Source organism: Gambusia affinis, linkage group LG04, assembly GCF_019740435.1.
Source record: "Gambusia affinis linkage group LG04, SWU_Gaff_1.0, whole genome shotgun sequence".
In the NCBI taxonomy this organism is placed as follows: domain Eukaryota; kingdom Metazoa; phylum Chordata; class Actinopteri; order Cyprinodontiformes; family Poeciliidae; genus Gambusia; species Gambusia affinis.
In genome coordinates this window covers 7,656,786-7,669,322 of record NC_057871.1, presented here as the reverse complement: position 1 = coordinate 7,669,322, position 12,537 = coordinate 7,656,786, and the positions used below count along the sequence as shown (strand labels likewise).

The following is a 12,537-nucleotide window of genomic DNA, read 5'->3' as shown; positions in this document are numbered from 1 at the left end:
TGGACCGTCTACGTGAGCATGAATGTCCTGACTCAGTGAAAGTGTGTCATGACTCACTGTTCTTCTCCGGTTTTTGGATCTTGACTCTCTGGTGGTTTCCGTTCTCGTGCAGCACTCTGAACCAATCTCTCAGGCGACTCACTACCTCCTTCAGATCTGATTCACTGCACACTGTGAAGTGTTATTGATTTAAACTTTAGCTTCATTTTATGACTCATTGTTAAACCTCATTAATATTAACAATAAAAACGCTTTTGCAGAAACTTTATGTAAGTTTTGTAGCCCATATAAATGACATTTCCAGCTGAATGGTGTACCTTTCTTCTCTGCAGAGCCCTGCTCAGGTTGAGGGGGACAAGGACACATGCCAGGACACTTTACGGAAATCTTCTTTCCGGTGATGCATGCCTGGTAGTCTAGCTTACACTGATTAAAGGGAAACAAAGACAGAAGCAGCACCAGAATGTGAGAAGAGGAAATTAACAAATGGTGAGAGTTACAGGGTGAGAGTTGAGAGAAATGATGCATGTTTGAGATGTGCCTCGAGTGGAAAGGAGGCCTGGCAGGAGGCAATATAATGCATTCAAGTCAAGTGTATATTGTCTGTTGGTTTCAGGAACCAAATGTGGCATTTGTACACAGTTTCAGTTTACATCTAATGTACAGTGATTGTACATTAAAAATGGATGGCATCCATAGTCAAACAAATCTACAGATGGATCCCACGGAACCTGATAACTTTAGTTGTCAGGCTCCTGTGGAAACAGCTCCCAGTTTGAGTCTGTGAGGCAGAAACCCAGTCTAATTTTAAGACTAAGCTTAAAATGTTCCTTTTGATACAGCTTATAGACAAACCAGTGATGTTTGCCCAAGTGGAGGAGTGGGAGAGAAGAGATAGGTAGAAAGTATGGGTCAATCCGGCGGGGAAATATAGTCCAGAAAGTCAGTTCTCTCTGCCTGTCTCAGGCCCCAGTCCAGGTATTAGGTTATCCTCAACTATCTCTAGTTATGCTGCCATAAGCTTAGGTTACTGCAGGACAAACTTTGCTTGTGTTGCCTTCCTGGAGAACTGCTGCCATCAACTAATTGTTCTCACTCTCCTGCAATTAACATTTCGCGTATTATGAACATAGAAAATAATCCTACATCTGTTCATCTGCTTCTTTTTGTGTATCTGTTCTGTATGACTTCCAGTCGGTCACGGCACATGGTTAAACTGTACTAAGCTGTGTTCTGCAGGAGTTTTTCCTCTCTACTGTCGCTATGTGGATGCTCGGTGTGAGGGATTGCTGTAAAATCCACAAACACAACATGCTCGTTCCAGAGGAGTGAATGTTGCAAGTCAGTGATTGAAAACCTTTCAGCTAGTTTGAATAGTGACCAGAACTGTTTGAAAACTAGGATAAATTGGAACATATGAGTGATTATTTTGAAATGACTTTTTTGATATGACATTTGTTGTGAAAAGATGCTATCTAAACAAACTGACTTGAATTTAACTGAATTAGACAAAAACCTGAACACACCGCTCCACTGTGAAACATAGTGGTCGCTGAATCATGCTGAGTAGAAGATGGATGGAACTAAATACAGGGCAATCCTGTTAATGACTGAAAAGGGGCTTTGCAAACAGCCAGGATATTGGACATTAAAGAATATTTATCTGCTAGAATGCTACAGTCAACATTCAGGGCTAACCCGTATTGAGAACTTGTGGTACGACATAAAACTCAGATTTACAGATTCTCTCCATCCTGTCCTGACACGCATCGGCAATTTTATAAAGATGAAAGAACAAATATCTTAGTCTTTCTCTTCATGAATTTTATAGAGAAATACCCCAAAGGATTTGCAGAGTGTTGTCATGAGAGAGATTAGAGATACTAAGCTGGTTCAGATGTGGTTCAACTGAAACAAATGTAAAATAAAAATTGCTGCCCTTGTGTACAAAACAGAACAAAAAAATAACAGAAAGCCCAATGAGTGCTGAAATGTGAGGGTACCTTAGTGGAGTAGGTGTGGCCATCACTTCCACAAACAGGCGAGGGGTGAACCACAGGACACGGCTTGCACTTCGACCCAGCACTCGGGTGCAAATTGGCATCTTTAAAACTGGAGGTGACAACCAAAAACATAAAAAGATAATTTCACCAATTGGTTGTCACACAGTCAGCATTTTCTATCTGCAAAGTAACGTTCTTCGTGACGGTTTTAGACTTGGAACAAGGATTTGGTATTTGTGTTTGATTACTTTTTATTAGTATGATTTTGATTGATTTGCTCTCCCAATGTCCTGGGAATTGTGTTGCTGCTAAGAGAGGGAAATGAGGTCAGTGTGGTGTTACTGTTCTCTGTCCAGTCTGAGGCATCCCAGACTCAAACACACACACACAAACAAAGCCCATTCATATCACTTGGCAGCACTTTATGTCCGCTGAAAGTTAGTGCCAGCGCCTGGGTAACTGGACCAAGCTGTAATGTCACACAACAGTCACAAGAGAACCAGGCAACTAAGAGACCAGCTGGAAAAACTAAAGAAAACAGTTGCTTTGCTCATTGAGACAATTGAGAATGGGATAAAATGTGGTGAAAAACAGGACATAAATTCAACTAATGTTAATATTTTATGCACTCCTTTCCAAAAAAATGTTTTCCCCCTCTGAGATTTGTTCTTGCTTTTTTTTTAAGCACATTTAAATAATCATCAGGCCATAAAAAAAATAATTCCAGACAAAGATAACCTATGTGATAACAAAAAACAGTTTTCAAATAATTATTTAAAAAAAAAAATAAAAAACTGGGGCGTGCTGTGGTCACGACCCACATTTGGAGGCCTTGAGTCCTCGACACGGCCGTCGTGGGTTTGATTCCCGGACCCGGCAACATTTCCTGCATGTCTTCCCCCCTTTCCTGTCAGCCTACTGTCAAAGACCCCCTGGTGGGGAGGAAAAAAAACTAAAAAACTATTTTCATGACTACTGAAGGTAACATATTTAATTGATTGAGATATAAAATGGCACTATGTGTCTTAAAAGTACATAATACCCCCACTTAGATAAAGAAAATTATCATTTGAACAATGTTATACTATTTGTTTATTTACTCAGTTTATCTTTGTTTGATGTTAAAATTTGATTGATGACCTGAAACATTGAAAAAACAAGTCATAAAAGGGGCTAGATTTAGTACTGAGTTGTGAATGGTTAATTGTGAGTTAAAGCAATAGAAATTAATGAAAAATGAATGGAAATCAAAGCAAAGCCCTTGTGAAGATAGAAAGACGTAATGTGTGTGTGTGTGTGTTTACCTAACTCTCCTCTGGCTGACACATGAGGCAGTCTTGTAATCCTCAGCTACACACACCTTGTGACGACTGCATTTGATCTTCAGGCAGGGGTCTTTGGCTGGATCAAGAGCTACAAACACAGAACAAAGTTTTATATGATGAGAACTCTGTAAAGTGCATTTGTGTGTGCACACTGCAACAAATTGAAACCTCAGTTTCCTCGACAGCAGCCGGCAAAAGCCTGCGAGGGTAAACAAAGAAAAAGGAAAAATCCTCCACGGATACACTTTCCTTTTCCTTTTCCTTTTGTTCTTTTAATGCACCATCAAAGCTTTTGGGTTAAGCTGTATATATATAAATGTATTTTTTTTCTTTTACTTTTTAAGATCTAAGCAACATGAATATATGTGAGATCTGTTTGAGTTTTCATTTTTATTTCAGTCATTCTTTCTTTGTACATTACTAGCTGTCTCTGCTGCCCTGAACAGAACACCGTAACACTGTTAAATATCCTTAGAGCTAAAAACAGATGGTGCTGGTTTTAGAGGTTACTTTTGATCTTACAGCAGCCTGAATGTAGGAGAGTTGTTCATGTTTTTGACTGATGGATCTGATCTTGTGTAAATTTGAGCAAGTATATTATATATAAAAGCTGATTTTACATCTGATTCTCTGGGAGATGGTTTGATCTCGGTAGATACAGTTTTTGATCCAATGTCAACTTTAAGCAACACAGCTAAGAGCAAGATCCAAAGCCATTGGCTGCGGTCAGGACAGTTTGAGAATGACCTCTACTCGAAAGAACCTTACTGTAATCTCAGAGCAGCTTTAGCAGATTATCCTGCCTCCATCCTCCAACGCACTACCTAATGCTATTGTTTCCCTGGCCGTGTGTGTGCGTGGGCGTGTGTGTGTGTGTGTGGGGGGGGGGGTTGACGATACACTGATAAGTGAGAGGATATGTTCATGTCCTGGTGTGCCTGGATGAGCGCAGGAGATTACCACGGTCTGTAATACAAATAGCAATGAGATGATCAAAGAATAAAAAAATCCTCCTGGTTTTAGCTGCTTGGTGTCATTAAATGAAAAGAGTTTTTCTCTTTTCGTAGGAACTTCTCCATCCAATCCCCACTATTGAGTCAAGATGCTCAACGGAATGCATCCTGACCCGATGTTGTTGCACTGACTGATTTAATCTGCGTCCACAACCTCAGCAGCTGATTTAAAAATAAACACAAAAAACCATTACATTTCTGTTTGTAAAACTGCATTAAAAGGCTATGCACGTCATTTTGTTGATTTAATTGACCTGGGTATTCCCAAGAATCTAAGGATTTTCACCCACATTCACAGAAAAATGCCTGTTCTGGCTGCAGCGCTCTGTCTGTGAGAGTCATGTCACTTCCTCTGAGTGTTGTGATCAGGCAGGAGCTGAAACAGTAGTCTATAAATTTGCCAAGGTTAATTGCGAAACCTCATAAACAACTGGAAAAGTCAACTAAAATATGTTATGAGCCAAATCATCAAAGAGTCATGTCAAAACATGCAAAAGTTATCACTAGGGCAAACCGTTGCAGGTGAAAACTTCATTAGGGGGAGCAAGTTAACGTGTTAAGAAACAAATGCTAAAGATCTGCATGTCTAAGGTGAAGTGTTGTGACAGTTTAATCTGGTTAATCCTTGTTTAAAGAGCACATTAAAGTTGTCCTGAACAAACACCTGTTTGGACAAAACACTTTTTTCTGGCAACAATAATACAGTCTTATAAAATTTCTCAATTTGTAAGACTTTAGATAAGCATTATATTTTAGCCTTATCCATCACACCCAAAAATAACTTGGAAAGTTTATTAATTAATTTCAATTTTTTTTTTTAGTTGTTGTTGTTGTTGAAATCTTCTAACTCCACTTATAGTAGTCATTTTATAACCAAGATATATCAAGTTTGGAGTTCAAGTAAGAACTTTAAGATACAACCACAGGCAACATAGAAGCAATGTATCATAGTTGTAAAATACGTCTTTAATCTGTCAGCCAGTAATCTATGCACCATTTAATGATCATCAAAAGCTGCTTCTTATCCATTTGCATTAATCTTGTAATTCTATGCTTTCAGATCAAAATTATATTTATGGGCCCAAACAACATTTTTTCATGACATGTGTTTATCATCTACATCTTGTATTATAAAATTGGCATTTGTTTTCAAATTCTGGGAATTTAATAACACTTGCAACTCGAATGAAGTTAGTGAAACCTCAGAACAATTAGAGGTCAGTGAGCTGCTCTTGGTGTATTTTCCTTTTTTTTCATTGTTTCATTACATAACTAAAGCACCCGGGGCTTTGCTCTTTCTCATTCTCACCCACCTTGATCGAAGGGCTTGGATGGAGTCCATGTTCCAGGCTCCTGAAACACAGTTAGTCAATAAACATAATCAGAAAAAAAATGTTCAGAGAATATTCTGAGAAGGTATTACTGTTCACTACAGGCACAACAATATAGGTTTTCAATGCAGAATACCAAAATAATCATCATACAAACCTCAACTTCCTTTGGGAGAAAGCATTACAAAGACAGAGAACCAGGAATTAATTTTAAAACATAGATATTGCCTTATAAAATAGGCATGTGGCTATCTAGGAAACAAAACTACACATGCTACTGCATTATATATTGTTGTAGCAATAAGTGTTTGCAGGGTTATAAAGTGCTGGTTTGAAACTAGCTGCTCATCATCTTCACTTATGATATGTGTTAACATTTAAATCTTTGGGAAGATTTTGGATTATTTTTTACAAGAAATTAGCCAATGTAATAGCAAGATTTTCACTCTAGGATAAATATGTAAAATGATAAATATATTTCAGGTTTTAATCAGTTTGAATAATTACACTGGTTCTTTTGGACATGTGTCTTTTCACCTTGTGTGATTTATTAAATAAAAGGAATTGGGTTAACTAGCTAAACTTTTATTAACAAAAATAAAACATCTGAGTCTAAAAAATATACTTCAGAACTCTGTAGTTGTGCATGGAACATTGAAGGTAATATGAGCTAAAGGAATGTAATTCTTAAGAGTAAATAAAAGCAACGATCAGGTTGTACGAACAAAAAAAACAACTCTTGGTGTCGAAGTTTCAGTCAGGTCAATCCGTTCAGTCTCTGAACAGAGACTGAACGTTTCTGCTCCACATGCAGCAGAACTGAAAATGTGGTGCAAGTCACCCTGCTGACAGGTACACAAGATTTATTTTGCCGCTTTTTATTTGCAGGCAAGTGCTCTTGTGGGTTTCAGAGTTCCTGTGCCAGATGCTTCAGTTGATAAACTTGTTTTTAAGCTTGTTTCTGAGGAATTCTTACTCACACAGCAGCAGTCTGAGAAGCAGCAAATAAAGACGGGAGACTCCTCCAGCCAGAGTCATCTGGTATGGGACTGAACGTTGGCTATACCCTTTCCCACTGAAGATAATGGCCACATGTTGAATTTTGTAAAAGGGTTGCAATATAAAAGCTGGAGAGCAGATTGAGGTCTGTTGTGATCTGCTGGAGGCAACTTTTTTTGGGCCTCCTTAGAAACTGCTCTCTGTGGCTAAAAGGACTTCATATAAAGAGAAGAATAAGAACAGAGTCAGCACTGCTCTGACTTTAACAAGATGGAGAGGCCTTGATCTCGGATCCCACTGCTATATGGTAACATTCTGAGGTTCTCAGCTCTGCTCTTTAACACACTTATAAACACACACAACGGGTTTCTAAAGTGCACGCATTGCTGTCAAACTCCCAGGCTTTTGTCGTCTGAAAAAATTAGGCCCTGATAAATGAATGGAAAAAATTCCCATCCTGAGAATTCAATCACACAAATCTGTTAGGGATGAATTATAGAAGAAAGCCTCACGTTCTTGTTGCTTGAATGAGCACACTCTTGCTTTGTGCAACTTTTTATCTCATTTCAACATTAGTTCTTCTTTGCTTTCTACCTAATATTAATTAAAGTGAAAGCAGAAAAATAAAAAAGGTTAGGCAAGATTGCAGAAGGGTTGCAAAGGATAAAATTGCAATTGTACAATAGTACTAATCATGAGAAGTGTCAATTCTAAGCCATTTTATGTATATATGCCAGGGTGTGCAAAGGCTTTTGAGAGTCATTGTAACACTCATCATCTGACATGGATAAAAAAAACTTTTAAGAGCCTTCTCCTCCATGTTTTCCTTAACCTCTAGAACCCGACGGACCCACCGGTGGGTCCGTCGGGTTCTGGAGGTTAATGCACTCCAAATCAGAGCAGGGCCTCAAAGGGTTAACATATGCTCACTGCTATATTATTTTAAACCTCTTCAGCTAGCTAGGAAAGCTATGAAATAGAGCTTTTTCAGGTGAAACATTTGTGTAACTAGATACTTCACATAAATCTTCCCTGAGGTAGTGACTCAGTTCAGTGCCCTGTGACTGCAGGCCTGCAGTCTAAATCTGGAATGCGTCAAGGTGAGAGATTTGCTGGCTTTTAATAGAGGGACGAGCCACAGAGAATCCCAGCAGGTGTTGGCTTCTGATTCAAATGTAAAAGGGGATTATGAAATAGTGAACGCTCAGTTGTTTAGCCCAGTGTGAGTTCAGACGTCTCACTCCAAAGACGTTTTGTCTATCTTCGGGTGCATACACTGTGTTCTCTACCACAGTGATAGGCTTTTCTTGTTTCTTCACAGGTCTCCATTGTTTTTGTGTTTATCATTCACAGTCAGTCCCTCTCATGGATACTTTCACGCAGTTTGCCTTCAGAAGTTCTGAGTCCCATTATTCTCCGTCCCAACATGCTCAATACGTTTGGATGATGTTACTCTTAACCCTAGTCACTGATAAAAGTTTAATAAATAAATAAATAAAGCATTCAACCCTTCAAATTCCTTTAACTGCTTTCAATACAGTTAAAGACTGACATCCAGGTTGCTATCAGTGCAGCTTTTCATATCTGGTGATTTTAAACTTTGGGGTTTAAGCATTTTCAATTTTAGGTCAACAGTGGTACAAGAACTGGAAAAACATTACTTCAGAACAGCGGTGTATCACAGTACATAAATATGCACCTGAGTATGTATAATGAAGTACTGAGACAATTACATTCAGACAATTATCAGACTAATGCACAATTTAATATGTTTGTGGGAGCTATGATGAATTTGACTGGAAATACATGAAGTGTGAAAAAGCCATGACACTATTAAACCAGAAAAGCTTTAAATGCTTTGAATTGTTTCTAAACATAACCTTAAGATAATACCTAAAGGCAGCCAAGTGAAACTGCTGCACTATGCAGCTCAGAGGGCTTTGAAAACATGAAACAATGGCGTCTAAGGAAACGGAAGTAAACCTTTTAAGTTGGGACTTGGGTGAGGACGGTTTAAAATCATCATATTTCTTCACTGAAATGCTCTGCTTCAAATAATTCTGTTATGCATCAACCTACTTGATAATTTCAGATGTTTTTTTTTTTTTTAAGTAAAGTTAAGTAAGTTAATTGGTGGCCCCTTACAGAAGTAAGAGCAGAAATTTACTTTAAAAGTTTACGACTCTGCAATGGACAGGCCCATGTCCCCCATGTCCAGGGGGACCCCCGCCTCTCGCCCGCAACGTTAGCTGGAGATGGGCACCTGCACCCCTTCCAACCCCACTAGGTATACAGGATGGATGGATGAATGGAAGTTTATGACTGAAATTAAAATCAGTATTGGTAGGTCAAAATTGTCCGAAACAATCTCCTGCAGCAGAGTTTATGGAGTTATGAACATGCCCTTAGTTTCGGCTTTGAATGAACTCACTATTTTTCTCTTGGCTTATAAAAAAATAAGGAAAACAATGACTTTATCTGGGTGTCACTTCCTTTCTTCCTCTAAGGAGCACAGGGTCGATTCCTGTTCTTCTGCAAATTAATTTCTCCTTTCTGCCCTGCATTGTTGATCTCCTTAACCCTCTACCTATTCAGCAGAGGCTCCTCTGCACCCATGCCATTCTTCTTTCCCTGTTTACTGTCCACCTATGCAATAAAAAACTGCAAAGAAAATGTCTGTCGGTTCCTTTCTAGCTCTGCATGCTGAGACAGAATAATGAGAACATTGCATTACAGAGGCCGGGCCCTCCAGAGAAGCTAACACAGCAGAAAGACAGCGAAAGTGCTTGCGGTCGGATTCCTTAATGGCTTCAACGGACACATCGGAACAGAACAACGCAAACACAGAAGAACATCCAAACAAACAAATAAACACGAGAGCACTTCCTGCACCCAAATATGGTCCCATTAACAAACCACAGAACACCCAATGTGAGAGCTGGAATCTGACAGCATTAAACACGTTAAATAATTGGAGGAGCACTAACTCAACTATAGATTCAAAACACTTAATGCAGCACTGAGCACAAGTATTCATACCACTGAACATTTTTTCACATTGTACAAACATCAGTGTACACTGTTGGGATCTGATGTGGTAAGACTGGCTCAAGGTAAAAATTATACTGAAGTTGGGTGAAATGGGTACGTGGATATTTTCAACATACAAATCTGGAAAATGTGAGCACTTATATTAAACTCCCTCTTAGTTAGTTAACACTGTGTTGAATCACTGTGTTGAATCACCTTTAACCTTTTCTTACAGCTTCAAATCTTCACACATCTAGAGACCAATATGTTTGCCCATTGTTCTTTGAGAATTTGGCCAATCTATTTTTGCCACAGATTGGATACAGGTCTGAAATTTTACTTTGTCATTCTGTCAGATAAAAATGGTTTGAACCAAACAATTCCACTGTAGCTCTGGATGTAAATTTAGAGTGGCTGAATTCAAATTTAGTCTCATCTGACCTTCTTCCACGTGCTTGTTCATGTGGCCAATTTTAAATGGGACTTTCTGTGGCTTTCAGTAGCCACCTTCACATCATAGTTCCAAAATTATTACCAACCTTCACATCAAACAAAGCTTACAGGCCATATAATCATTTAGATCATGTAGCTGGAATCGCAAAAGGTGTGCAGGTTACAACCTGCAGCCTTCTTCTGTGGTGGGTTTCTCCTTGAGGAGTTCCCTTGGCGTGAGTCCAGATGCATTCAGTGCTTTACACACACACAAAGTTGTTGTGCATCAACTTAAGCATGCCATTATCCTCATCAGATTCTGGCAGTTTATGATGTATCTGCTCTGAGTGGACCTGCACACACGCTCCTGCAGCTCTCTTTGCTTTGTGCTGCGTTACACTAGTTCTGCAATCCCATATTACACCCTTACAGTTTAAGGCAGATACTGATATTTCAGTTTTAGAGGCATATCAAATACTTCTAAAAATAACTGAAATACATAAGTGTATCTGAAAGGGACTAATGGCTTCTTCTCAAAACAACCAACCAAGTGGCTACTTCTCTGATTAATACACTCCTTGAGCAGCCTCTTAGTTTAGGTGGGCGCCCATGTCTTGGTATACTTACACTTGTGTCACTATCCTATATTTCCAGACATACACGAACAGAAGAAAAAAAGAAGACTTTTTTCTGATTCAGAGCATAAAAATCAGGAACAGAAACATTCAAAGTGTAACATGGAGAAAGCAGCTGGTCACATCTATTTGTGTCCACTAGTTGACATTTGTTCTACTAACATTGCCAAATGTGAAAAGGGATGTGAAAATAAAGTGAAGCACAACAGTGGGCTCGTTGGGTGTGTAACCACAAGAAAAATCCAGGTGTTTCTCACCTTAGCTGGTCTGATTATACCTTTCCTAAATACCTCAATTGCTTCTTTTTGTCTCTAATCTGCTGCTTTTTTTTTTTTTTTTTTTTTTAACCAACATGCTACAGGAGACCTGCATATTAGATTCTACTGGCTGTTTTTCTTGCTAAAGCTTGTGGCGTGCATGCTCGCACAAAATACGCGCAAATTCATACCAAGGTGCTCTGAAGTGGAAAAGGCCTCAAGCACTGTACCTTCCCAACATCATTCACACTCCACAACACAAACAACACAGGACACACACGGACACTAAAAAATACATAAAGAATGGGAGAAAGATTTTTTTTTTAAAGTATAAACTCTTCTAATGAGACTGGCCTAACCAGGACATTATTTTGTTCTCATGGTAAACCATTCAATCAAGTCTCTGTCATCACAAATCATCCATCACTTTTTTCCCTTCATTGCTACAATAATCTTTCTCCTGAGTTTATCTCAGGCCCCAGGTCTCGGCAGCCATCCTAACAGGGCTTACAGTAAGTCAGCAGCCAGGCTTCTATCTTGTGCACTTAGTGTGAGATCCAGTGATGGCTTTTAGAGCAAAATAAAAGCAACATTACACTACCTGCTTGATGTATAAACTTTAATTTGCACTACAGGCATAGTTTCCGCACAGAATGACTACCCAGGAGTAATTTAGGCAAAGACTTGACAAATTTGTGATTGTGAGAACCCTATACGGTATGTTGGTTATTGGATCAGCTTTAGCAGCACTGATTGGAAGCGAAAGCTTCATGGAAAGCAAAGACATGGCAAATAATCTCAGTGTAGGACAAAACTGAAGTCAAAAGTTACATAAGTGGGATATCTGGGATTCGTCTGCTGTGTGCTTTACCCCCTAGATTAGAAACTCATTGCAGAGTTTTTTCTGTGTCAAATAAACAAACAGATGAACTGAGGTGTGGCTACCATATTCTCTTCTTTTGATTTTACACTACTGCTTGTCCACTGTTCCATCTAACATCAGTGGGGTAGTTTACTTGAAACAATGTCTTGTCATATAACAATAGATGCAAATAAAAGGCCTCTGCCACTTTATTAAGCCCCTGAAAATAAAATTCTAAGTGGTCAGTGTGTCACAGAACTACAGTTTACATTGTGTTTGTGTTTAAAGCTTGTGTCACTCCAATCACAGTCAGCCTTGCACCTCAAGGCTGACTGTGCCTTGAGGTGCAACCTCTACAGAGCGTGCAATGTACAACTTGGCAGTGTTGTGACAGGAGAGGACGCATTTGTTCTATTACGCATGGCGGCATAAATCAGACTGGCATCACTTCCAAGTTTTGCCTACCACGCATACATCTGGCCAGAAAATCAACTTTTTTCCCTTCATTGCTACAATAATCTTTCTCCTGAGTTTATCTCAGGCCCCAGGTCTCGGCAGCCATTAATATTAGCTTTAGCAATATAATTGTACAGCAAAACGCTAAAGCAATTATCCCGAAAGTTTTCTTTGGGTTCTGTTTCTGAAAATAT

At 39.0% G+C, this 12,537-nt stretch overlaps 1 protein-coding gene across 2 annotated transcripts in view; it reads right to left on the bottom strand.

Moving 5' to 3' along the window:
* Window positions 1–12,537, bottom strand: part of spock3 (SPARC (osteonectin), cwcv and kazal like domains proteoglycan 3) — a 32,233-nt gene that overhangs the window by 5,925 nt on the left and 13,771 nt on the right. The window contains exons 5-10 of one of the 2 annotated variants that reach the window (XM_044115543.1): window positions 5,830–5,838; window positions 5,655–5,694; window positions 3,308–3,416; window positions 2,004–2,112; window positions 318–426; window positions 58–171 (exon numbers count right to left, since the gene is read on the bottom strand). In XM_044115543.1, coding sequence (XP_043971478.1) covers window positions 58–171; window positions 318–426; window positions 2,004–2,112; window positions 3,308–3,416; window positions 5,655–5,694; window positions 5,830–5,838 — 490 coding nt within the window. The remainder of the gene's footprint in view (window positions 1–57; window positions 172–317; window positions 427–2,003; window positions 2,113–3,307; window positions 3,417–5,654; window positions 5,695–5,829; window positions 5,839–12,537) is intronic. The other variant, XM_044115544.1, reaches the window with a different exon arrangement.